Raw genomic sequence first — 24913 nt, 5'->3', positions numbered from 1 at the left:
GTGAGTTTTTTACCTGATGCACTTGCACCTCCTTCTGTTTGTCTTTCTGTTTCTCCTGTTGTTATTTTTTTCCCTTCCTCTCTTAGGTTTCCTTTTTGTAGGCTCTATGAACCTAATCTTAACTTCCTTAATCTCATCTGATTAAGGTTTTGTATTCTTCTCATTGTTCTAAGACCCTTCCCTGAATTATTTCAGTTACAGTTTATCTTTTTTGAATAGTGATTGGAAATGCAGATGATAGGTAATGTTCAAGCTGCAAGACTTTTACCAGCTCTGATATTATTTGCCCTTATCCAAATCCAAATTAAAAAAATAACACCAGCTTGTAAAGTTCTATAGCAGTAGGTAGACAGTGTTATGTCTGCCTTAATCATAAAGGCATTCTACTATCAATTACTAAAAGTAAGTATGTTTGTTCTGTCTTCAGGTCACTTGAGTTCCTCATCAATATACCCTGTCTGCCTCGCACCTTATTTGATTGTAACATCCTGTTCAGACAACAGGGTGAGGTTCTGGAGATGCACTGTAGAGACAGACCTGAACAGCAAAGCTGAAGAGAAGGAGATTTACCACTGGAGAAAATGGCCTTTAATGAACGATGAAGGGGAAGACAACAGCAGTACAGTGAGCATAGTAGGAAGGCCAGTTGCTGTTAGCTGTTCTTACACAGGACGTCTTGCAGTAGCATACAAACAACCCATACAGCATAATGGGTTTGTTTCCAAAGAATTTTCCATGCATGTTTGTATACTTGAATGTGAGTCTACTGGAGGATCAGAGTGGGTTTTGGAACAGACAATTCATCTGGATGATTTAGTTAAGGTTGGAAGTGTACTTGACTCAAGGGTCAGTGTGGATAGTAATTTATTTGTTTACAGTAAGTCAGATGCTTTTTTGAATAAAGACAAATACCTGGTGCCCAGCATCAAGCATTTGGTGCATTTGGACTGGGTTTCCAAAGAAGATGGTTCACATATACTGACAGTGGGAGTGGGTGCCAACATCTTCATGTATGGAAGGCTTTCAGGGATTGTAACAGATCAAACCAGCAGCAAAGAGGGAGTAGCTGTCATCACCCTGCCACTAGGAGGGAGCATAAAGCAAGGTGTGAAGTCAAAGTGGGTGTTGCTGAGGTCCATTGATTTGGTTTCATCTGTGGATGGCACTCCTTCCCTGCCTGTGTCTCTGTCCTGGGTGAGAGATGGAATACTGGTGGTGGGAATGGACTGTGAGATGCACGTTTATGCCCAGTGGAAACACGCTGTCAAGTTTGGCAATGGAGAAAGCGATGTTTTTACTTCTGAAGACTCAACAACACAAGATCCATTAAAAACAAGCGCAGTAGTGAAGAAGACCAGTGTAATTGATGGGGCAGGTATTGTAGATGATGTTTTTGGCACTCCAACTGTGATTCAGGATGGGGGCCTCTTTGAAGCTGCTCATGTTCTTTCACCTACTCTACCCCAGTATCATCCAACCCAGTTACTGGAACTGATGGACCTGGGTAAAGTTCGCCGAGCCAAAGCCATTCTGTCGCATTTAGTTAAATGCATTGCCGGAGAAGTTGCAATAGTCAAAGACACAGAAGCTGGAGAAGGTCCCAAACGCCATCTCTCTCGCACCATCAGTGTGAGTGGCAGTACTGCCAAGGATACCATTACTGCTGGCAAAGATGGTACCCGAGACTACACAGAGATAGACTCCATTCCCCCACTACCCCTGTATGCACTGCTTGCTGCAGATCAGGATGCCACTTACGTTGCTGAAGAAACTTCTAAAATACCTCAGGGCTCTGAAGACCATGCCAAGAGAAAAACAGAGGATCAGTACTCGGATCTGTTCCAGATTCAACCTGTTACAACCGAAGACTTTATAGATTTTGAGCCTGAAAAGAGGGAGAGTAAATCCAAAGTTATTAATCTGTCACAGTATGGGCCAACTTACTTTGGCCGAGAACACGCCAGTGTCCTTTCAAGCCACCTGATGCACTCAAGTCTGCCAGGCCTCACTCGACTGGAGCAGATGTTCCTTGTAGCTTTGGCAGACACTGTGGCCACGACAAGCACTGAACTAGATGAGAACAGAGATAAGAATTACTCAGGTTAGTAACTGACATATTATCGAATTGATATTCTTGTTCTTCTCAGCAAAGGTAATGCTAGTCCTTGGGTATTTTGGGGTAACAGCTGAAAGCTAGCATCACTTATTTAGGTTAGATACAGGAGGAAAGAAAAACAGATGTAAGTATCTACTTGTAGTTCCTACTTAATCATTAGCTTGTAGTTCAGGTTCTCAGCAGCCTCAGAAGCACACATTACTCACACATTGCTATGATAACTTGTATACATGTCTATTGCAGTCAGCTGCATGTTCAAAAGTGTGTTTTATATGGCACAGGAAGAGATACCTTGGATGAATGCGGCCTCCGGTACCTGCTGGCCATGCGCTTGCACACCTGCCTGCTGACATCCCTGCCTCCCCTGTACCGTGTCCAACTGCTGCACCAAGGTAACCCTCACAGGGAGGGATGGCTTACTCACTGGGTCTGGTTACCTTTGATTTCTAATGTCATCTTTCTATTATCTGTGTATTCATTTTCTATTTCATTAAGGCCATTATCTTGGAAAGGCTTGGTGTAGGCTTCCCTACATGCAATGTAAATAGCAAAAAAATTGTAGCTGTAGAGTAGAAGATTGTGGCCTATCCAGTTTATGACATTAATAAATTCCCCAACCAGATAAAACACAGATTGTATATGTAATTCATTATTTCTGCTGGAAGAATTAAGACATTTCCTTACATAAGCATGGGTTTATCTTAAAGAACATTTTATTATTTTCATCACAGCAGGTGGGGTTTTTTTTGCTCAATCTGAGTAAACGGTGTTGTCAAATACTGAAAAGAAAAGAAGTTACCACCTAAAGAGCAGAGAGAAAGATTTCTGGCCCAAAATGGGTCTGCTTCTGTGATAACAGAATATTTTTTCTCCAGTCCTTCAACACACAATTCTTGTATATTTATTAATGGGGTACTGGAAAGTGATGAAGTACAGATTAGAGAAGATCCCAACAAGCAAAAAGATATTTCAGCTGTTCCTTTAACAGCTCCACTTCCTTTTGAGGGAGTCGGTGTCTCTCAGATGTACCCAGTTCTTGGGCTGGAGACTCCACTTTGCATCCCTGACATATTCCATTTGCTTATTAGCAACTCTTAGTCTTCTGAATTATATTGGTTTATGTTACTGTTTAGGCCTGTCAACTTGCCATTTTGCATGGGCTTTCCATTCTGAGGCTGAGGAGGAGTTGATCAATATGATTCCTGCTATCCAGAAGGGAGACCCACAGTGGTCTGACCTGAGAGCTATGGGCATTGGTTGGTGGGTCAGGAATATCAACACTCTGCGAAGGTGCATCGAGAAGGTACTTGTTCCTGGTTACAGATGCTAGCTCTGTGCTGTGAGATGTGCCTACTGTACTAAATTCCCAAGTCTTCTAATGTCAAACACATTTTTAAATGTTACAGTTTAATCAAAGAATGCAGGAGCAAAACAATTATCCTAGTACTCCAAATCAAATCCAATTACATTAGAGTCCTATATAAAACCTAGTGTTCATTCAAGGAATACTGTTATTACCTTAAGTATTTTTAAGTAATGGATTGCCAAAGGAATTTCACCTAATGGTATGAGTTACTGTAACAGTTTTAAAGAAAATGTCTTTATTTGCACATTCCTAATCCCACTGTGCTTGAGAGGGGTTGCTATCTGCAATAGCGCTGTTTTAATGACTCCTAAAAACATTTACAGTGTAAAGCTCTGTTACATAGGAATAAAACATTCTCACAGAAATAAATTACTTTGCTGCTTTGTAGAGATAATACAGTCTACTGGCCATCCTCTGTGACAAAGCACACAGGTTATTTAGCTAAAAGCAGCTTTTATAGTTTCATTGATAACAGTAGGCTTTGTTCACTACAGGTTGCAAAAGCTTCATTCCAGAGGAACAATGATGCCTTAGATGCTGCACTTTTTTACCTTGCTATGAAGAAAAAGGCAGTGGTGTGGGGTCTGTTTAGGTGAGTTCTGCTAACTTGAAGTTTGATTCAATCTTAATTGAACCAGGAATGCAAAGCAGAACTCATTCAAGAGTAGAGTTTAATTTCAAGTAATGTTGTTCAAGTGATAGTATGCTAAGGTACATAATAAATAGCTCTATACATTGCATTTCTTTATGCAGGTCCCAGCATGATGAAAAGATGACTGCCTTTTTCAGCCACAACTTCAATGAAGACCGATGGCGTAAAGCTGCTTTAAAAAATGCTTTTGCTTTGTTGGGAAAACAACGTTTTGAGCAGTCAGCTGCATTTTTCTTGCTAGCAGGTTCACTAAAAGATGCTATAGAGGTATCCGCTTTTGAGAAATTAAGTTTCAGTTTCTAATTAGACTATGTACTGCATCCTTATGAGCTGTTCTCTGATGAAGTTTTCACAAATTGTGGAAGCACAAATGGGATGGTATGTCCACACAGGACCCCTTTGTGCCCTGCAGACATACCATTTACCTCCACACTACTGTGAAAAGCAACTGGGAAGCTGAAGGCCAGAATAACTGTTCAGGTACACCACATTCCTCAGTGGAAGCACTCTTGGGAGTACCAGTTGTGACCCTTCTGGCAAAACTTTGTTTGAACTGCACAGATAAGTTGTAGCACTCTGTTCAGCTCCCAGCTATTCTGCATCACCTATTGGTGCAAGATTAGGGGAAAAAAAGAAGTCAAGAGTTCTTTTCTGAAGCAGGTCTGGGATCCCTTTTTAGTGGAGCTGTGATGCTGCTTGCCACAAGGGACATAGGAGCTATGAGAAGGATCATAAGCTAAGCAGTATCTCTCAGGCGAGAATACCTGCCTATTTATTTACAGTCTTCACTTGAGAATGCATTTTCCTCAGAGATGTAATTCTGCATGAGATGGTGTGAAAAATACCTTATCAGTGATGTAATAACATGAAAGTTGGAGGGTGCAATTATACTACTACATAGAATAAAAATAGACATCTTTATCTTCTGCCATATTAATTTTTAATGCTATGTACTGCTATGCATATTAAAATCCCTAAAACACGGAAAAGTACACCTCTTTCCAAACAGAAGAAAATGTTACTTGGATATATGTAATTTGCCACATTTTTGACCCGAAGATTAATTTATACTTCAAAGAACAGATAAGAGAATACAGTGCTATTCACTTTATTTTCTAGAACTCCCTTTCCCTCATAAAACACCCTTTTCCCCGCTGCTTATCATAGGTGTGCCTTGAGAAAATGGAAGACATCCAGTTGGCCATGGTCATTGCTCGTTTGTATGAATCAGAGTTTGAAACCTCTGTCACATACACCTCCATCCTCTATGAAAAGATTTTGGGGTGCCAGAAGGATGGAACTGGATTCAGCTGCACTAAATTGCATTCTGATCCATTTCTGAGAAGCATTGCATACTGGATAATGAAAGATTACACACGAGCACTGGATACATTATTGGAACAAACACCCAAAGATGATGATGAAAACCCAGGTAAGGGAAAAAATATTAATCTGATATGGCAGACTTACTAAGAAAAAGAAGAGTGGGAGAAATGCTTTAAAACAATATAAATATATGTTTTCAATTCTTTCCAAGGGTTCAACCGTCTAATACCAAACTTAGTTCCTGCTGTCAGCTAAGTTCAGCAGAGCTGTCTTTGACACTTCCATACAATACTCCTCTAGTAATAAATGCTGGTTGGTCTTTTTTCCAATGGACTTAAATTCTTATTCTTGCTCTGGAAATTAGCAGTATTGTAGCAGGATTTCCCATCCCATCTCTTCAATATTAATGTTAAGTGGCTATGTAATGTTAGCTGGCTACATAGGTTTCATATTCCCTATAGGAATTTCCTTGGGGAAATCTCTGCCTGGATGATCATCTCAGCTGCCTTTTAGCTGAGTGCAATGTAACTGCAAGGCAAATGATAGAATTTGTATCTTTCTACTCATCCAGTTCATACCTTTTTGTGGGGAATAAGTAATTATTTCATTTTATTTTGGTAATTAGATCCAAAATTATCTTTGTGTGTTTTGATAAATCTCTAATGCAGGAAATAACTGCAAAACAGACTAATACCATCTAAAAGGGATTTTCAATGGATGTCATGTCTGTTTAATTCCTCAGTTATCGTGAAATCCTGCAATCCTGTGGTGTTCAGTTTTTACAACTATCTTCGGACCCACCCTTTGCTCATCCGAAGATATTTCAGCTCACCAGAAGGAACTCTGGCCACCTTAGGTCTAAAAACTGAGAAAAGCTTTGTTGATAAAATTAATCTCATAGAAAGAAAATTATTCTTCACTACTGCTAATGCTCATTTTAAAGTGGGCTGCCCTGTCCTAGCCCTTGAAGTCCTTTCCAAAATTCCAAAAATAAGAAAAAAGTCTACTGTAGCTGGAGAAAAAGATTCATCCAGTCCTTCAATCCAGGCTGATGTTTCAGATTCCAAATCCCTACAGGATGGTGTTGGAAGTGGTGATATAGACTGGTCAAAACCCATTTCAACTTCCTTTGCTTTGGAGGGCACTGTTGAATCTTCAGCACAATTTGACTGGAGTCAACCAGCAGTAAAATTTGATGATGAGCCCCTTACTCTTGATTGGGGTGAAGACAAAAATGGGTCAGATGAAGAAGACAAGGATGTTGGGATAATGATGAAAAAGTCTGATTCTAAGAGTGAAGATGAGAGAACCTCAGACACCAGCATGGCTCAAACACCACATGGGGAGGTTTCTGAGGCAGGAGACACTGAGGTTGATGTTATTGCTGAGCAACTGAAGTTCAGAGCCTGTTTGAAAATCCTTATGACTGAACTGAGGACTTTGGCTACAGGTTATGAAGTGGATGGAGGAAAGCTCAGATTTCAGCTGTACAACTGGCTGGAAAAAGAGATTGCTGCTATGCATGAAATATGCAACCACGATGCAGGGGACAAAGACTACTATAAAACATACACCAAAGTAAATGGGGATCTGCTTGACCCCGAAGATATCATGGACAAGCCAGACATTGGCTCATACGAACGGCACCAGATCGAAAGGAGGAGGTTACAGGCAAAGCGGGAACATGCTGAGAGACGCAAGTGGTGGCTGCAGAAGAACCAAGCTCTTCTCAGAGTTTTTCTCAGTTACTGTAGTCTTCATGGGGCACAAGGTGGAGGTTTAGCATCTGTAAGGATGGAGCTGAAGTTCTTGCTGCAGGAGTCACAGCAGGTAAAGCAAATTTAATTATTTTTCTAGTGATGAATGTAAACAGTTCTAGCTTGTCAGTTATGTCAAATGCATGAATTTGTGCCTAGATAGATTCTGCTAATGTTCTGCAAGCCTAATGGTCATTATAATTTTAATATTCTTGGAGAAAGAATTTGCTATTAAAGTGTGCTGCTTTTTCCAATATGGATTGTTTGGTTCTGAAGAATCTGCTATGTGACACTGAGGATCAGGCTACTTATGATTATGGAATCTAAATGTTGCTGGTTTATATTGTAGCTGCAGCATTGTATGAGTTACTATGACATAATTTTGGTCACAATTTCTAGGTACCTATATGATAAATTGAATTCACAGTTACTGAAATAAAACAAAATCTCATTCCTAGACCTCTGCAGTTCATGCAAAGGAGCTACAAGGAATGAGGGTCTAAGCTTCAAGGCTAAAATATAAAGTCGGACAGGGTACTACTCTCTTTACTCTGTTATGGCACTTTCTATATTTCATACCAAAAGACATGTTTTACAGCAAATATTAATTACTGTAGATACAGTACTACTGCTGCTGTACTGCTACAGCATACTGGGCAAGTCTTTTAACATGCTCTAGTCCTAGACTTCTCCTATTTCAAATAGGGGCAACAGACAGCTGCTTTGGTGGTACTTGGCTTAAAATGTACATTAAAGATTTTTCTGTTTGTTTTCCCTTGAGAAACTCAGATGAGTACAAATTTGGCTTTGTTACTAAACTCAGGCCAGTGACTATTATATCAACTTGTGCTACTGCAAGTACATTTTTAGTTAGTGTTTCTTAACAAACAATGTCCACGCTTCCTAATGAACTACATGAAAATATTCTTCCTGCATGAAATCAAAATGTGCTCCAGCAAAACTGGCTATCAGGTCTGAAGCTTGTTATTATAGTAAATAATAACTCACTTTTGACAGTAAAATCTTGTCTGTACTGAGTAGACAGCAGTGGGAGAGAATAAATACCCTTGGAAATATATTTAAGGTGTAAAATTATTTCTATTTTTAATTTTTTTCAAAGCAGTTATCTTAAATACAATCTTTTCTTTTAAACAGGAAACTACTGTAAAGCAACTTCAGTCTCCACTGCCACTACCCACAACACTACCACTGCTTTCTGCAAGCATAGCATCCACAAAAACTGTGATAGCCAATCCTGTGCTCTACTTAAACAACCACATCCATGATATACTTTACACTATTGTGCAGATGAAATCGCCACCACATCCTAATATTGAAGATGTCAAGGTAATTCAGAGCTTTAATCTAAGGCCAAATGCTTGATGAAATAGAAAGATATTAGGAACAGACAGGAATGAGCACAGGGTGAGTTTAAGAAGTACTTGTATAACAGTTAGATAGTACAATTTTCTTCACACTTTCCAAGAAACTTTCCAAGAAATCCTTGCATTTCTGCTTTTTAAGAGCTGGGCTGTTTTTGTTGCATTGTGAGGCAGAACCAGTTATTTTGTTACTCCTGGAGACTAATGGAATTTTTAAGTACAGAACTGAGGTAAAAAAATAGTTTTTATATAAAACTATTATATCATGACTGCACAAATTTTTGTATTTTACATATATTGAGTAGCTATTACTACACTGAACTGCACTGTTATACAGCTTCCAGGAACCATTCCATCAAATTAATTGTCATAACAGCACATGCTTAATCACTGTTTCAGCATGCTCATTTAGTGTTGTTGTTCTGTATTAGAATCAAATTAATTATCTTGACGTAACATTAGAAGGTGTTGACTGCCATCAAGTTATCTTGAATAAACAGTTGTGATTTTCTAAGCACTGTACTGTAAACTTAAAGTAACATTCAGTTACTATTTCTTGCACCTGATTTAAAACTAGGACAGTCCTGCAGAACACATTTCCAATACCCTTTAGAAATAAATGTATTTCACTCACCTTTTATATAAAACATATAACTTATTGGTTCTCTTTATTTCAGGTGTACACACTTCATTCTTTAGCAGCTTCACTTTCTGCATCCATTTATCAAGCACTATGTGACAGCCACAGCTACAGGTAAAGTTTTCATTGTCCTAAATTTGTGTGTGTCCTAAATGGAAATTCTTCCTGCATGTGACTTAAAAAGGGATCCTTTAAAAAGGGATTAAATGCTTGTGTATGGATAAAGATACTTGTGCACATTAAACATTGCTAATTTTGATATGCCAAATTGATTTTACATGGATAACATAACACCAACCATTCAGGTTTTTCAATAAACAGTAAGAAAATATGATGTCACTCTCACCTGGGATACTCATTTTCTCATCAGAAAAAAATTTATTTGTATGTAGCAGTCAAACAGAAGCAAATCAGTTTACTGGGATGGTTTATCAAGGACTGCTTCTGAGTGATCGCCGCAGACTGAGGACAGAAAGCATTGAAGAGCACGCAACTCCAAACTCATCTCCTGCTCAGTGGCCTGGTGAGAATAAAATCAGGTTACTTTTAGCTCCACTGGACCAGCTCCACTTGGCAGAATTATTTCATTGTCCTGTATGGGGGGCTGAAATAGTAGATAATCGTAACAGCCTTTCACTTTTTCGCGTAGCAAGATAAATAAAAATAAACTTTGTACATGGCAAACATCTTGCTTGAAGAAGAGACCATGATCTTCAGGATAAGCTTAATGACAATTTGTCACCCCAAAATGTTTTCCTCCAGTCTGCCTAACCCCCTAGCAATGCTACCTCTATTGTCTCCACAGTACTGTACATGTATGCTGTACTTGTTACAGCTATGAAAGCAGCTAATTTTGATGTATGAGCATAAACTGTGGAGATGGTGCAGGAATTTCATAGGCACACTGAACTGCCCATAATATTTGCAGAGAAGTGTAGTGCAAAAGTCCCAGACCCAAGAAGGCTTTTTACAATTTTGATTTTCATGATTTTAAGAAAACTGTTAATAGCATGTTTCATCTGAATAAAGGCATCATGTGGCTACTAGTGTTTACCATAGAGCATAGAAGTAAAACATTTTCTTTTTGTCCATTCGTCCTCCTACTCATTTAATCCCAAAATTTTTCCTCTTTGCAGGTGTGAGTTCACTTATCAACCTGTTAAGTTCTGCTCAGGATGAAGACCAGCCAAAGTTGAACATCCTGCTATGTGAAGCTGTTGTAGCTGTGTACCTGAGTCTCCTGATCCACGCCCTGGCCACCAACTCGTGTAACGAGCTGTTCCGGCTGGCGGCGCACCCGCTCAACAGCCGCATGTGGGCTGCTGTCTTTGGAGGGGGGGTCAAGCTGCTCGTGAAACCCCGCAGGCAGTCTGAAAACATCCCAGGTACTCTGCTCTCCAAAGGTCTCACTCATGCTGTGCATTTATTCCTCTTACTAACCTAGCAGGAGAACCTTCCTTCCTTTTAAAGCAGAATTTAAGAAACTACTGGCAAGGAAGCAGTTGCATGAACTAAAAACCTGAAACAAATAATAGCATTGCAGTTGTCCTTTGCAATGGCACCCAGCACATTTTGAATTTGCCATAAAAACTGTGTAGTTATTATAGTAATAAACAGTACTATTAGGTGCTTACTTATAACATTTTTCAGGACTTTCAGCTGTTATTTTTAGGGAAAAAACCCCAGGTTATATAAATCAGTGTTACTACCTATGGGTATTAGGAAACAATATTTGTGAAATCAGTTTCTATTGCAAGGTAGGATTTCACATAGCACAAGACCACAGAGAAGAAATACCAACTTCATCTGGCAGCAAAAAAGCTCATGCATATGTAAGCTGCAGCTAAACCCAGGATTTTTACAAAGACAGATGAGCAAGTGTTAATATGCTGCATGAGAAAAAGCGAAAGTGGAGATTGAATTCAGACTCTGATGACAAAGACAGATACAATAATTTCTGATAAACTTCAGCAATACCAAAAATCACACAGGCTTTTAAATCACCAGTGGGCTTGAAACGTATGCAAGAATTAGACATTCCCTCTCCAGAATATGAAACCAAACAGTAATAAGGCATTGCATCATTATAAGTGTGCACAACAGGTATTTGTCATTCATGGAATAACTTAAACTCATTTAGGCTAGTTATAGTATGAAAGTAAGGTGATAGTATGAAAAACTTCTGTAAGTCATGTTCATTTGAGATGTATTCTGTTTTCCTTTAACCTTCAAGCTGCTACAGCTTCTGATGTTTCAGAGGATGGTAACGAAGGTTTGTAAAGACTTGCAGTGTAGATGAGTGTTGGTAGTGGCTTTTTTGACAAACAGAATAGTTTTTAAATACCTAGCTCCCTTGTAATAAAGTAAGTGTGATCTTCAATGTTGCCTGGCCAGTAACACTTTGAAAAAAAATTCCACATTACTATTTTGTTACTATTAAGGCATTTTAAATCCCAACACTTTAAAGTAGACTTCAGTTGTCAAAAAACCTGTCTTCTATTCAAATTTTCTTTACTATCCTAAGAATTCCCTGGTTTATATTTGAGTAACTGCTAATTGTGCAACATACTGTTTAGTGATATTTTACATATTACTTTATTTCTCAACAAAGTTTCTGAGTTTCTTTATTTCTTTCTTGAGAAGTTTTTCAGCCAAAAGACTTTTAAAAGCTACATCTCCTGAGAACTTAATCCAGTACATAAATGTAAAGTAAAATGTATTTTTGATAATACATCCAAAGTTACTGAATTTATCATAATGAAACTTTTTTGTGATTACACTTACTTTATTTAGGCTGGCTTTAATTCTAAATCAGTAGAAATTAGTACCAAAAACAGTGGTGTTAGTTGCTTCAGCTATAAAATACAGACATTTTAATGATGCAATACTAATATGAGCTTTTTTAATTACCTGAATTTAGCACCTCCTCTTCCATCAGAAGAAATGGACAAACACCGTCGTCGGTTTAACATGAGAATGCTGGTGCCAGGCAGACCAGTAAAAGACAGCAATGTACCACCACCTGTACCTGCAGAAAGACCCTCTTACAAAGAAAAGTTTATTCCTCCAGAACTCAGCATGTGGGACTATTTTATGGCAAAGGTAATTGAAAATTCCACTCCGTTTTAAAGGACAAAAATAAAGTGAAATTTTGAGCACTCTAGTAAGATACAGAATATTATCCTCATAATAAAAGATAAACAGCCTACAGTGAAGTGTTACTTCACTTTCTAAGCCTGCCTCTTGTCAGTAATAGTGATTAACGCTTCTCCCCATCGCTAATTACTTATATTTTTAGGGACATTGACTTAGGTTAAATTGCTGTCATTTAAACTCTGTGAGAGTCATAAGTGAAGTCAGAGAAGAGATGAGAATATTGTTTTGATACAAACTTTTGCTTTGCATTGCAGCCCTTTCTCCCTTTATCAGACAGTGGTGTTATATACGACTCTGATGAAAGCATTCACAGTGATGAGGAAGAGGACGACGCTTTCCTCTCCGATGTGCAGATCCAGGAACACACAGATGCCAATTCTTACAGGTCAGCAGAAATTATCACTATTTTAGAATAATTATGTCATATTCTCATCTTTGCTTCCAAATTTTTTAAAAAAATATGGATCTTCTACACCATCCAACATAAGTCAAGCAATTTTAGTACTGTGGGCAGACTTGTCTGTGGCAATGGGATTACGGAAATTACACATTTTCATCACAGGTTCCCCATTTACTTGCCAGAAAAAAGGGATAAGGAAGTTAAAGTTTTGTGGTTTGCAGTTTCTTGGGGAGGGGAAAACAACTGAGAAACACCAATTTCATTTTTAAGACTCAAGGTGCCACAATGCCAGCTCTAGAATAATGGTTTAGACTGCTGATTCAAGCATGTAGTTTTTGAATGAGGTGCAGGTTAAATAGAACCTTTCTACAGTGTTTTTCTAACCTGTGTATTTTCTTGAAGAAGAAAAATACTCTGTAGATAACTTAATGGTTTTTTAACATAACTAAATCTATTCTTTTTATACAGCTGGGCTCTTCTACATCTGACAATGGTAAAATTAGTTCTGCACAACATTAAGAACTTCTTTCCCATTGCTGGTCTGGAATTCACCGGTATGCTAAATTCTGCTTTACATTTTATTTTTCTGCATATGGGGCTTTCTGTCAGATTTCACATTTTAATTCTGACTTTAAAATTCAAGTAATTAAATGTTTTATTTATTACATTTGCCAACATGTACATTTCCTTTCAAGATTTTTTTTGATGGTTAGTTATTATGGGGGTTTTATATTCACTGTAACTTAATTTCTTTTCTCTGAGCCTGACTTTATTAATATTTCTGTTTAGACCTGCCTGTAACATCTCCATTGGGCATTGCTGTAATAAAAAATTTAGAACACTGGGAACAAATTCTTCAAGATAGAATGGACCAATTTGAAGGCCCACCTCCAAACTACATCAATACTTACCCCAGTGACCTTGGTGTAGGGGCAGGACCAGCTATTCTCCGCAATAAAGCAATGATAGAACCTGAAAACACACCATTCAAGTAAGTATTTTTCCCTAACAAAAACACATTATTCAATCACAGAAATTCTAAAGAGTATTTCCTCATGTTAAACAGCCAAACAAAGGTTGTCTAACTCTTTGGTCTAGTAACCAGTGTTCTACAGAAACCATTTTCTCACATCCCTTTGTTAATTCTTATGCAGCTGCCTGTCTCCTGCAGCAGCCTTTACTCACTTTGCTGTACCTTTCACAGCTGCAACAAGAAAGGGAAATGAGGAAAGAGCAGAGGTTCTAGGAATTGACAGTGGCAGCTGCTAGAACAAGCTATCCAACCTGTTTCACTATTCCTTCAGTAGCAGTTGTCTCTCACCCTTTCCCAGCCACTGAAGAGTTATATAATACATGCAGATGTCTGGGGGAGGAGGAGTTGTACTAAGGTCCTTTTAAGGCTAATCCTCCTGTGTTTAGACAGTGTCATGCCTGGAGGTGTCTGTAAATGCAGATAGTGAACTGTGTTTTTGACTCAAAAATAGGTTGCTTTTCTCCATATATTAAACTACGACTAAATCAACAGTGCAAAATGAGTCAGCAGTGCCCTGGGAGGGCCAGGTGTGTCCTGGGGAGCACCAGGCCCTGAATGGCCAGCCAGGCAAGAAAGGGGATTTCTTGAGATGCTCTGCCCTGCTCTGCCCTGCTCTGCTCTGCTCTGCTCTGGGGTGGCCTCACCTCCAGTGCTGGGGCAGTTTTGGGTGCCACAACATAACAAAGATATCAAACTATTAGAGAGCACCCAAAGGAGGGCAGTGAAGATGGTGAAGGGTCTGGGTGAGGAGCAGCTGAGGGTACTTGGTCTGGAGGAGACTGAGGGGACACCTCCCTGCAGGTACAGCCTCCTCCTGAGGGGAAGAGGAGGGGGAGGCACTGATCTCTGGGGGACAGTGACAGGACACAGGGGAATGGCCTGAAGCTGTGTCAGTGGAGGTTTAGATGTGCAATTGGAAAAAGCTCTTTCTAAAGGTTCTAACTGCCTTTCACCCAGAAAGTGGTTGGGCAATGAATAGGCTCCCTGGGGAAGTGGGCACAGCACCACCAGAAGAGTTTCAGAAGTGTTTGGTCAACACTCTCAGGCACACCCTGACATTTTGAGACTTGAGTTAGACTTCAGTGATCCTTGTGGGTCCTTTCCAACTCAGGATACTCTGTATTTCTTTCCTTCTTCTGCTTTATCCAGATCAAAGGATTATTCAGCTCTTCCAGCAAAAAGGCTCTGGCATTTTCTTGTGAAGCAAGAACTTCTTCAGGAGACATTCATTAGATATATATTCACAAAGAAAAGAAAGCAGAGTGAGGTAAACAAAGGATGTAACTTTTTTAAAAAACAGCTCAATTATAACTGTTCCTCGGTCTCCTCAGTATTTAATTTTTCTTCTCATTTTTCATTGACATTTCAGTTTCTCTCATTTAACAATGTTTGGATTTTTTTTCAAAATCAACATGACTGTCATGTTGTTGATTGGGATATCAAATGGACCAAATATTTTTAAACATATCTCACCTTTATTTATTTGAATACAATTATCCTAATAAACAGAACATTTACAATAACAGTAATAAGCAAAGAAATTTGAATGTTCCTTTTTTTTGGTGTGTCATACTGGAAAAGAAATTTAAATGTGCTATTCATTTGTGTATATGTATATATGCATGAGTAATATATACATATAAAAGTAATATTATATAGTAATATATAATATGGGGCTTTACAAATTGTACCGGTTACAACTGCTATGTTCTAACTGAAAATTGAAGCCAACACATAAATATCATGGTAAATAAGTATATGATTTAATATCTTTTAAAATTCCTGTAAGTATGGAGTTTGTGTGTGTATTACTCCTCCATTTATTTACTATATCATACATTTTGTGTTCATCTAGGAGGCATTACATTTTAAGTGAGTTTGTTTAGATTCCTGTCTTAGTTTCTGTGCTTTTATAAAAAGTTAAAAATACATTTGTCATCATTTACTGACAGAGTGGCCTTTAAAATCTAGTTTGGAATGTTTCATTCTTTTTTTATATTTGTTTGTGCATGTGTTTTGTGTTTGTGACTGTGTGATGTTATGTAGTCTGTAGAAGATCGTGTGGAGCAGGTCAAACAAAACTGCGTAGCAGAAGATCACAAAAACAAGGTAGTATCCCTTCTCCCAAACCTCTAGCACATTCTTAAAAGTTCTGTGGAACTGGCTTTTCTTTTCTAATGTGTCTAACAGAAGCTGTGTGTTCTGCGTAGTCTGTGTGACAGGCTTTTAATCATGAACTAACTTCGGATGTCCTGATAATTGGGATGAGTGAACACCTTGTAAATAGTGTTGCACACACAACTTCATGTTTCTTACACTCAAATATCACTTTTGGCTTCTAGAACACCAAAGACTATGAGAAGTCTAAAGTTTAGCTACTGAAACAATGCTAAGGCCACTGAACTTTTCTTGCATGAATTTTGTATCGATCTTTGCACTCTGAATGTACCGCTACAAAATGGATTTTCATGCTAATTGAAGTTTTTTATGAATGTTTTGTAGGTTGAAGCAGATCTTGGATACCCTGGAGGAAAAGCAAAAATCATTCACAAAGAATCAGATATGATAATGGCATTTGCAGTTAACAAGGTAAGCCTCAAATACTACAAAAATTGTAATAAAAGATCTTAATTATAGTTAGTATAAATTTTGTATTTGTGCTGCATAGGCAAACAGCAATGAAATTGTTTTGGCATCTACACATGATGTTCAAGAACTTGATATTTCAGCTCTGCTGGCTGCTCAGTCATTTATATGGATTGGGGAAGAATATGACAGAGAGTCTAAAAGGTAGGATTGTTTCTTTGTGGTTATATTAATAAGAGTATTGATTTTCTGTGAGGCTGCATCTATATTACCTATGTAAGCACAAATGGAGCATATGAAAACGTTAATTACTGTTCTTCAGTAGGTTTCAAGTTGCTTTGCAAGTGAGGGAAAGCAAGAGAATAATTACTGTCTTTAGGCATGTGTGCACTGCACAAAGTCAAATCCCATGTGGTGCATAATGAAGAAAGCACTACCTTGGGCACCCTGCAGTTCCCTTGCATCAGTGCAGTGTGAGGGCAGCAGTGGTAGCTGATGCTGGTTGTTCTGTCCTCTCCTATGCTGAGAGCTGTGAATGCATCAGCTGCACCCAGCACTCCTCTGTACCAGCTCCCTGCACACTGCACACACAGGTCAGGAACAGCCCAACAATATTCTTTTCAAGGGAGCTTATGTCCTTATATTGGGATCATCTCTTGAGATTAAACATGGATAGATTTGGAGCATGTGGAAAGAACTTGTACTGCATAAGTGCAGGAATTACCAATTTATAGTATCATTATTGTCACTTCCTCTACCCACTGCCATTAGGCTCTTGACAAATCAGCAAAGATCATTAGGAGCAAAGAAGCATTTGTTTAAAGCAGAGCTGTTCTTTTACAGTTCCGATGACGTTGATTTCCGTGGTTCTACCACAACGCTGGCTCCTTCAACTGCACCATCATTTGGAGTGAGTCAGATCCAGCCATCTCCATCCATGCCCTGGCTAGGCTCTGGGCAAACCAGCACTGGAGCTGGTGTGGTGAGTGCTTCTGTGTGTGCAGCTCAGGAGAGCAGGCTGTTTATTGTCTGTTATTTAGTAGGGAGACCTAGAGTGCATTAGTCATCATACTGTCAATCCAGTATTGAAATAACAGGCCAACAGTGACCAAGACCTGGCCGAAGAAAAGGCCAAACTAAGCATTATCTTATATACCGTGGCACAGAATTATTGTGATATATGTTATATATATATAGTGAGAAAATAATGGGACAATCTGGGTGGTTTTCTTTCTTATGGGAACTTTGATGTAGGACCATTCAAATAATGTTAGCTTAATAGATTTTTTTTTAACTAGGGGACACTCACCATGTAATAGTATAAACAAAACTGAATAGTGTGTTTGTCTTTTTTCAAAATTATTTTAATTTTTCTTTGTTTCATATAAAGCTGATTAAAAGAAATTTGAATAACGTCAAGAGAATGGCTTCACATCCAGTCCATCAGTATTGTAAGTGAATCACTAGTATGGAATTGATTATTTTCTACAAAATACTGTACTATTAATGATCATCTTTTAATCTTAGATCTTACAGGAGCACAGGATGGAAGTGTCCGAATGTTTGAGTGGACAAGGCCACAGCAGCTGGTGTGCTTCCAGCAGGCTGGGAATGCCAGGGTGACAAGGATGTATTTCAATGCCCAGGGAAATAAGGTAAGTACATGTAAGGTTTTGTGGGAGTTGGAGTTTTTATTCATAAGGAAACATTTGCTGTGACCTCTAAAGCAGTTTTAACTGCTGCCATCCAGAACTGTTAGGATGCTGTAGGACAATGATATTGTGTCATGCATTTTGGCTGCATGTGGGAGCTTTGTAATAAACCCTGACCTTTATTCTCATTTCTCTTCTCTCAGGTCCACACTGCTATCCTCATATCCTATTTGTCACATTTTCACACTACTTGTTCTCCCTCTTCAGAAATCTGTGTTCCCATGTTATGACCTTTTTTTATTAATTCCTTTTAAGTACAGAAATTCCTTATTTTATAGATGCACATTTGTATCATTAATAGAATCATTAAGGCTGGAAAAGACCACCCAGGATTGTCAAGTCCAGCTGTCAATGAGTACAGGCACAGGTCTTCAAGAAGTGCCTCCCACTTTGCATTTTGGCCAAGATAAAGTTTTCACTGAGTGCATTACCTAGAAGAACCTGGAGGTCAGGGATAATTCAGCCCATTAGTTGAAGGCTGTGAGTGTACTCCACTAGAGTGGAGAGCAGAAAGAGTACAAAAGACATGCTTTGGCCAGAAGTGACTCTATGAGGGAGATGAGATGCAGAGAAAAGAGTGGAGAAAGAAAGAAACTGGGAGGAATAGCCACCTGTTCAGTTTTTCATGTTGCCCACTCCATTATTTTAACAGGTCTTGTCTGCATTTTTACTGACAAAATATTTAACTGTATTATAGTTAAAAGCTATAAAAAGTTAATTAAAGGTGTTTGGGCATGACTGTCATGTCTATAAAACAGGAAAGGTGAAATAGCTGGAAATACAAAGTATCTCTAAGCATATGTATTTTCAGGTGGCATAGAATGTCATTTAAACTTATTTTAAATTGTGTTTTGATTGTGCTTTGAGATATTGCAATCTTACCATTATGTGGGAAGCAATCCTAAGTCAGAAATTAAGATGTACTTCTTGTTGCTGTGCTTCACATGAAGGTCATTCAGGCAGGACTCATGAAACTCAACTAAAAAGAGAAAATATAAAAAATATTTCTAAATATTTAAAAAATTATTTTGTAAAATACTTACAGAATATGCTGCATAGAATATACAGTATTAAATGTTATTCATTTTGGTTAATAAATATAGCTCAATCATTTTACCATTCATGACTACAATCTTTCCACAATTGTTCTTATCTTGCTTTTATGGCACGCTGTCATGCATCTTAATTTTTTAAGCATTTCAAGTAGAGTCATGGAGTAATGAAGTTACTTTGTTAGCTTTAGCATCTAACATTAGGATTTGAAAGATAAGCTTCCACACTTTCTGCATTTCCAGAAAAGAATTGAGCAGGCAGGAGGGCATCAATCATTAAATAATTATCAAACAATCAGCACTGAAGTCACTTGGCTTCTAAACTAGTTGTTTTTTTTTTTTACCTGATGATCATTGTTATTGATATTCAATTTGCAGGCGAAGGTTTGGTGGTTCAGGTGGGTTTTTCCCTGAAGTCAGCAGTTTACTGTCATGAAGCATCCAGTAACCACCATGTCACACTAATAAATGCAGTTTGTTCCTTGCAGTGTGGTGTTGCTGATGGTGAAGGTTTTCTAAGTATTTGGCAAGTAAACCAAACCACCTCAAATCCTAAGCCCTACCTGGTAAGTAAACAGAATTTTTTTATTGTTATTATCGTAGAGGAAAGCAAAGGCTTTGAAAGTTGAGACAGGCCCAGAGCATATGATTTTAATGAGACATATTTGATTTTGCTGTCTTTTAATTGGCACAATTCACCAAAACAACTGCAGAGTTTCAGTGATACATCTTTGGAAAACCAATTGCACAATAACCATAAGCTACAGTGTAATTACAAATGCTTCTTCAATATTACCCTTATTTATATTAAATATCAGAGCCACAACTAATGACTTTATAACCCCAAAACTTCATAAAAATGCACTCTCCAATACCTTTTACTGTTCTTTAACATGAAGACCATGCTTAATTTAAAACTCAGGTCGTTTTCATGCACTATATTGTGGATTTGTTCTTTGTCACTTACTGTAGCATATTTTCATTTTATACTGGATTTTAATCCAGTGTTCCATTCTCAGTTCCAAACTGCCAGTTTTTAAGCTTTGTTTCAAAGATTCTTTGTGTTTTGCTGTCACTGACATCAGACTGCCAGTAGATACTTTTGATGCAAATAACAACTGGTAAGATTGCACTTTTCTGTTTGTTTTGTTTTTAATAGAGTTGGCAGTGCCACAGTAAAACCACAAGTGACTTTGCATTTATAACCTCTTCAAGTCTAGTTGCTACATCAGGACAATCCAATGATAACAGGTGCGTTTAAAGAAACTGAAGAATTTCAAAGCTGCTTATTCATCTCCCTTAGCTTGCCAAGTTCTTGGGCATTAAGGTGTGGCTGACATTTTCAGGCTCATTGTTTTAAGTTTTGTTATAGTTTGAAGTTGCAGGATAATTTCTAGGAATATCATTTCTTCAATTGCTTGTTTCCAAGTTTAGTTTGTGTGAGGAGTAGTCAATACAAATGTAACTACTTTGACATGATGCTGTTGCTGGGGGTAGAAATCTGTTCAGCAAGGCAGGATAATCTTTTTCTCTGAAAAAAATAACTGCAATAGTTATTTGACACAACCTTTGATCAGTACACGTTTTAAGGGTAGAAGATACAGTGCCCTTGAGAAGCATAAAAGAGCAAAGAAAATAATTAAGACTCAGAGTTCTTTGCAAATGCTCTCCAATGACTACAGAGTGTTCAATTCTGCCTTCTAGACTGACATAAAATGTGAACACTTTTGGAGTCATGTCACCCCATGAATCACTTGGCAATGGGCCATAATGATTTTGGTTTTTTCTCCCTCAGAAATGTGTGCCTCTGGGACACCTTGGTTTCATCTGGTAACAGTCTCATACATGGTAAGTGCTGTGGTGAAAATTAAACCTCTGCTTCTTACTGACTAAGGAAATACAGCTTGTGTGTGCATTTGGGGCAAGGGGAAAACCTGTAGGCAAGGGGAGCAGGTCTGAGTTTGTGTTGCACACTAATACATGCACCAGACTGCTTCTGCATGTGCTCTAGCAGGATGTCAATCTTCTCTATATGGAAAAGTATGAAGAAAGAACATTATAGAATGGTTTGGGTTGGAAGGGACCTTAAAAATCATCTCTTTACACTGCCCTTGCCACAGGCAGGCACACCTTTCATTAGAGCAGGTTGCTCAAGATCAGTTATACTTCTTTTAAATCAGGAATTTACCTGAACTTCATGTGGTGAATTTTATATTTTCTCAAATTTAAAATTCAGGTATGACCCTGTATTCTAAAGTAACTTGGACTGCGTATCATGCTTTCTTGTGCATTAGATCTAGGTATCTCTTATGAGAGCACTATTCCATAGGAAGGAATATGTCTGCAAAGTTAGAAAATATTCAGGTAGCAATTTATAGAAGAAATGTATTTAAAGATTGAGAGCTACTTACAGTTTCAAATCTATTAAATTTTGACATCCTTCTTCTTCAGCCTTCACTTGTCATGACCACGGTGCCACAGTACTTCAGTATGCACCCAAGCATCAACTGCTTATTTCTGGAGGTAGGAAGGGATATATCTGCATCTTTGACATCAGACAGAGGCAAATCCTTTTCACCTTCCAAGCACACGAGTCAGCTGTGAAGGCCCTTGCACTGGATCCTTCCGAGGACTATTTTGTTACCGGCTCGGCTGAAGGCAACATGAAGGTAAGGGATGGAGGAGCTGGGCTCTGGAGAGGGTGTTTGGCTGAAGCAGTGTATTGTCATATGGAAATAGCCAGTAACAACACAAAAACAAACACCAAACCTACATTTGAATGTACAGCCTGCTTGCTTTACATTTATAATGTAAACTGAAATACACTGATAGACTTCTAAAGCAAGTAGGTTTTGATGTCCACTAAAGAATAGTCTTTTTAAGGTTGTGAGACTGATTTTAAGTGGATAAAGCAAAGTGCCCAGTTCTGAAATCCTGCCTTTGTTTTTCTCTCACTTAAAAATATTCTGGCTTTACTGTTGGACATTCTTTGTAACACAGGGGGCACTCAGCAACTTCAACATTGTGTAAAGTTTCTGTATCACCAAATTCTATTTTTTTTCTCCTGATGCTGTAGCCCCAGATAGGTACTGAGAGGTCAGAGTAGCAAGAAACATCACCAGCATGAAAAAGAAAAAAACAAACCCAAAACCAAAAACTAAAACCCAGCCAAAAAAAACCCAAAACAAACCTCAAACCAGAAATACAGTCCCTGTTTTAAGGGGCATTTTACCTGAATACTAAAGGAAGGAAATACAATATGGTAAAGAGAAGGTGAATAGTTTCTTTCCTTTTAGCTGGAGGACTGCTTAAGAGGGGCTTTCATGGCCTGGCCTTGATGAGGCTCCTGCTACTTAGGACACAACAGGCAGCTGTGCTTCCTACCACTCTGCATGCTTATTAATTGTGCAGCTTACTCTCTGCAGCATTCCTTAGCAGGAAAGCATTTCCAGCTGCTGCAAAGCTGCCAGTAGTCATCTGGAATGAAAGTGCAACCTGTCCATTTCTGCAGCTTTCAAAAAAGCTGGGAGGAGCACTCTGATCAGGTAACACAGGGAAGCTTCACCCTGCCCAATACCCAGCTGGTCCACAGTAAGGCAGCCTTACACTGCATCAGGAGCCTCTCAAGACTCTTGGACTTGTAGGAATTGTTGCAATGAGGCAACAAAAAAATATCCTTTATCTTTGCTGAATAGAGTTTAGAACAGCCAAGAATCTGAAACAATAGGGAGGAAAATACAAATCCTTTAATATTAATCTCCTTTTGTCGTTCTTTTGATACAGGTGTGGAGACTGACTGGCTACAATTTAATTCATTCATTTAAAAATGAACATGCTAAGCAATCCCTTTTCAGAAATATTGGTGCTGGCGTCACCCAGATTGAGACTGTGCAAGGCAATCGTATCTTCTCCTGTGGAGCAGATGGCACTCTGAAAATGAGGGTTCTTCCCAATGCTTTCAGTGTACCTTCAGGCATTTTTGACATTCTGTAGTGTTCTGTGAGCTAATCCTGGTTTCTGTTATGTCCCTATAAGTAGCTAAAAACACAGTGATACCCACTGTGGAAAGAAAACATTGTGTTTCCTTTCAAAGCAGTTACCGCAGCATTAAATGTTTTGGGGAGAAAACCAACACTTTTACAACAGGTATATTTTGAATATGCCCATAAGGATCACTGGGGTGGAAATGCATGCACTGGATTGTAAAAGCAAGGAATTCAACCCAGTGTTGTTGGTCGTGGGGGGGTTACTGCTCAGTAACCCACAAGCTGCATTTTGTGAGTGCTGTAAAGATCCTGACAGTTGTCAGTCACTTCACAAGCACTGTGGCTCTACAAGTCAGGAAGCATTTCTGACATGGTTCTGATTATTTTTATTCCAATTTTTCCCACTAAATGAAGCATGTATACAACTTCTCATTGTAAAATAGTTTAGTTTTAATTAAGGGTACTCAGTGTATTTGATTTCTGCAGAAAGTGTAATGGATGCAAACGCCGTGGAACATGTGCAATCAAGGACGTACTGTGAGAGATGTATCATTTTATGCTGAGGTTTTTTTCCCAGTTAGTATTATTGCACAGTTGATACTGTAACTTGCACATCAATACATTTTTAAATGCGATGGGGTTTAATTTGCACAGTATTTTCCTTTCTTTCTGAGCTATGTTTTCTATTGGACACCTGCCTTTACTTTAGGAATGTATTGTAAGCACTAAATGTTTGTAGTGAAGACATCCAGCATTCTAGTCAGCTTTTAGTTTTGAAAATAATTTGTCCAGAAAATACTTCATTAAATGAAGCTGTTAAGAGAATACCAATGGAACATATAATGCCACATTTCAGATGAATGTCAGGCTTTATGTGGCCAGCTAGTAAATAGTGGATAAAACTGGTAATGAAATTATTACCAGAGTATATTGTATAAACTATGCAGAGTTCAATATTGTTTGCTTGTAATATAACTAGCTACTGTTGTCAGATGTATTTTTCTGTTGTAAACAAAAAACATGTTCTTCAAGGACTGGAATGGATGTCTGTGTATTTAAATGTTAACAAATTGTCTTATTCCTCCAATGAAATTTTGATGTCTGTGCTGTATTGTAAGATATACTAGAATAAAAAGCACCTTTCTCCAAAGGTGATTTTAAATTGAAGCTTGTGAAGTAGGAGATGTATGAAAAGAAGGAAGGGTAAATGTCACTGTTTAGTTTTCCCTTTGTAAGTTAAATAAATTACTTTTATTTCATGGAACAGCCCATTCTAGAACTCTTCCTTATATTTAAACAGATTTATCTAAATCTCCAGTACGTTGACTGGATACTTCCTGAGTTAGCTTTAACTTGACCTCAGACTGTACTGAAATAAAAAAGATTAGCTGTTTACATTTTCTTTACAGCTGTTCTTGAGAAGTACAAGGTTAACAAAATTAAGTTCCACAGCTGCAAGAAGAAAAGAGGTAGAATTTCCTGGCCTTCCTTCTCCAAGAGGTTGATCCAAGTGTTTCAACAATGTTATGCAAAAATTTACAATGCTTTGAGATAGGTGCATTTTCTAGAAAATATCACATCTGACTTGGAATTGTGTTTGCCCAAGTATATTGCTGACTTGGGGGGTATTTTAGCTGAAAATGTTTGCTTTATTAGTACCACAATCCAATTTTTGGAACAACACCATAATCAAACAAACATGGAAAAAACTACCAAGCAAAACCCCCACATCCCCCACAAAAGTCAGAA

General features: G+C 38.3%; 1 protein-coding gene across 2 annotated transcripts in view; it reads left to right on the top strand.

Moving 5' to 3' along the window:
• The window catches only part of DMXL2 (Dmx like 2), a 47601-nt gene extending 23173 nt beyond the window's left edge, over positions 1 to 24428 (top strand). Inside the window, exons 18-44 of one of the 2 annotated variants that reach the window (XM_033070975.1) lie at positions 428 to 2101; positions 2398 to 2508; positions 3250 to 3419; positions 3977 to 4074; positions 4236 to 4401; positions 5302 to 5566; positions 6203 to 7290; positions 8373 to 8564; positions 9277 to 9353; positions 9632 to 9762; positions 10376 to 10624; positions 12160 to 12341; positions 12650 to 12780; positions 13264 to 13349; positions 13585 to 13786; positions 14978 to 15095; positions 15875 to 15937; positions 16331 to 16417; positions 16497 to 16618; positions 17258 to 17396; positions 17805 to 17865; positions 17942 to 18069; positions 19667 to 19744; positions 20338 to 20429; positions 20974 to 21026; positions 21630 to 21847; positions 22962 to 24428. In XM_033070975.1, the coding sequence (XP_032926866.1) occupies positions 428 to 2101; positions 2398 to 2508; positions 3250 to 3419; positions 3977 to 4074; positions 4236 to 4401; positions 5302 to 5566; positions 6203 to 7290; positions 8373 to 8564; positions 9277 to 9353; positions 9632 to 9762; positions 10376 to 10624; positions 12160 to 12341; positions 12650 to 12780; positions 13264 to 13349; positions 13585 to 13786; positions 14978 to 15095; positions 15875 to 15937; positions 16331 to 16417; positions 16497 to 16618; positions 17258 to 17396; positions 17805 to 17865; positions 17942 to 18069; positions 19667 to 19744; positions 20338 to 20429; positions 20974 to 21026; positions 21630 to 21847; positions 22962 to 23171 (6191 nt within the window). In that variant the 3' untranslated portion in view covers positions 23172 to 24428. The remainder of the gene's footprint in view (positions 1 to 427; positions 2102 to 2397; positions 2509 to 3249; positions 3420 to 3976; positions 4075 to 4235; positions 4402 to 5301; positions 5567 to 6202; positions 7291 to 8372; positions 8565 to 9276; positions 9354 to 9631; positions 9763 to 10375; positions 10625 to 12159; positions 12342 to 12649; positions 12781 to 13263; positions 13350 to 13584; positions 13787 to 14977; positions 15096 to 15874; positions 15938 to 16330; positions 16418 to 16496; positions 16619 to 17257; positions 17397 to 17804; positions 17866 to 17941; positions 18070 to 19666; positions 19745 to 20337; positions 20430 to 20973; positions 21027 to 21629; positions 21848 to 22961) is intronic. The other variant, XM_033070976.1, reaches the window with a different exon arrangement.
• The last annotated feature ends 485 nt before the right edge of the window (positions 24429 to 24913 follow it).

This window comes from Catharus ustulatus, chromosome 12 (assembly GCF_009819885.2).
Source record: "Catharus ustulatus isolate bCatUst1 chromosome 12, bCatUst1.pri.v2, whole genome shotgun sequence".
NCBI lineage: Eukaryota > Metazoa > Chordata > Aves > Passeriformes > Turdidae > Catharus > Catharus ustulatus.
The sequence above is the reverse complement of the archived record's forward strand: the minus strand, read 5'-3'. Positions and strand labels throughout refer to the sequence as shown.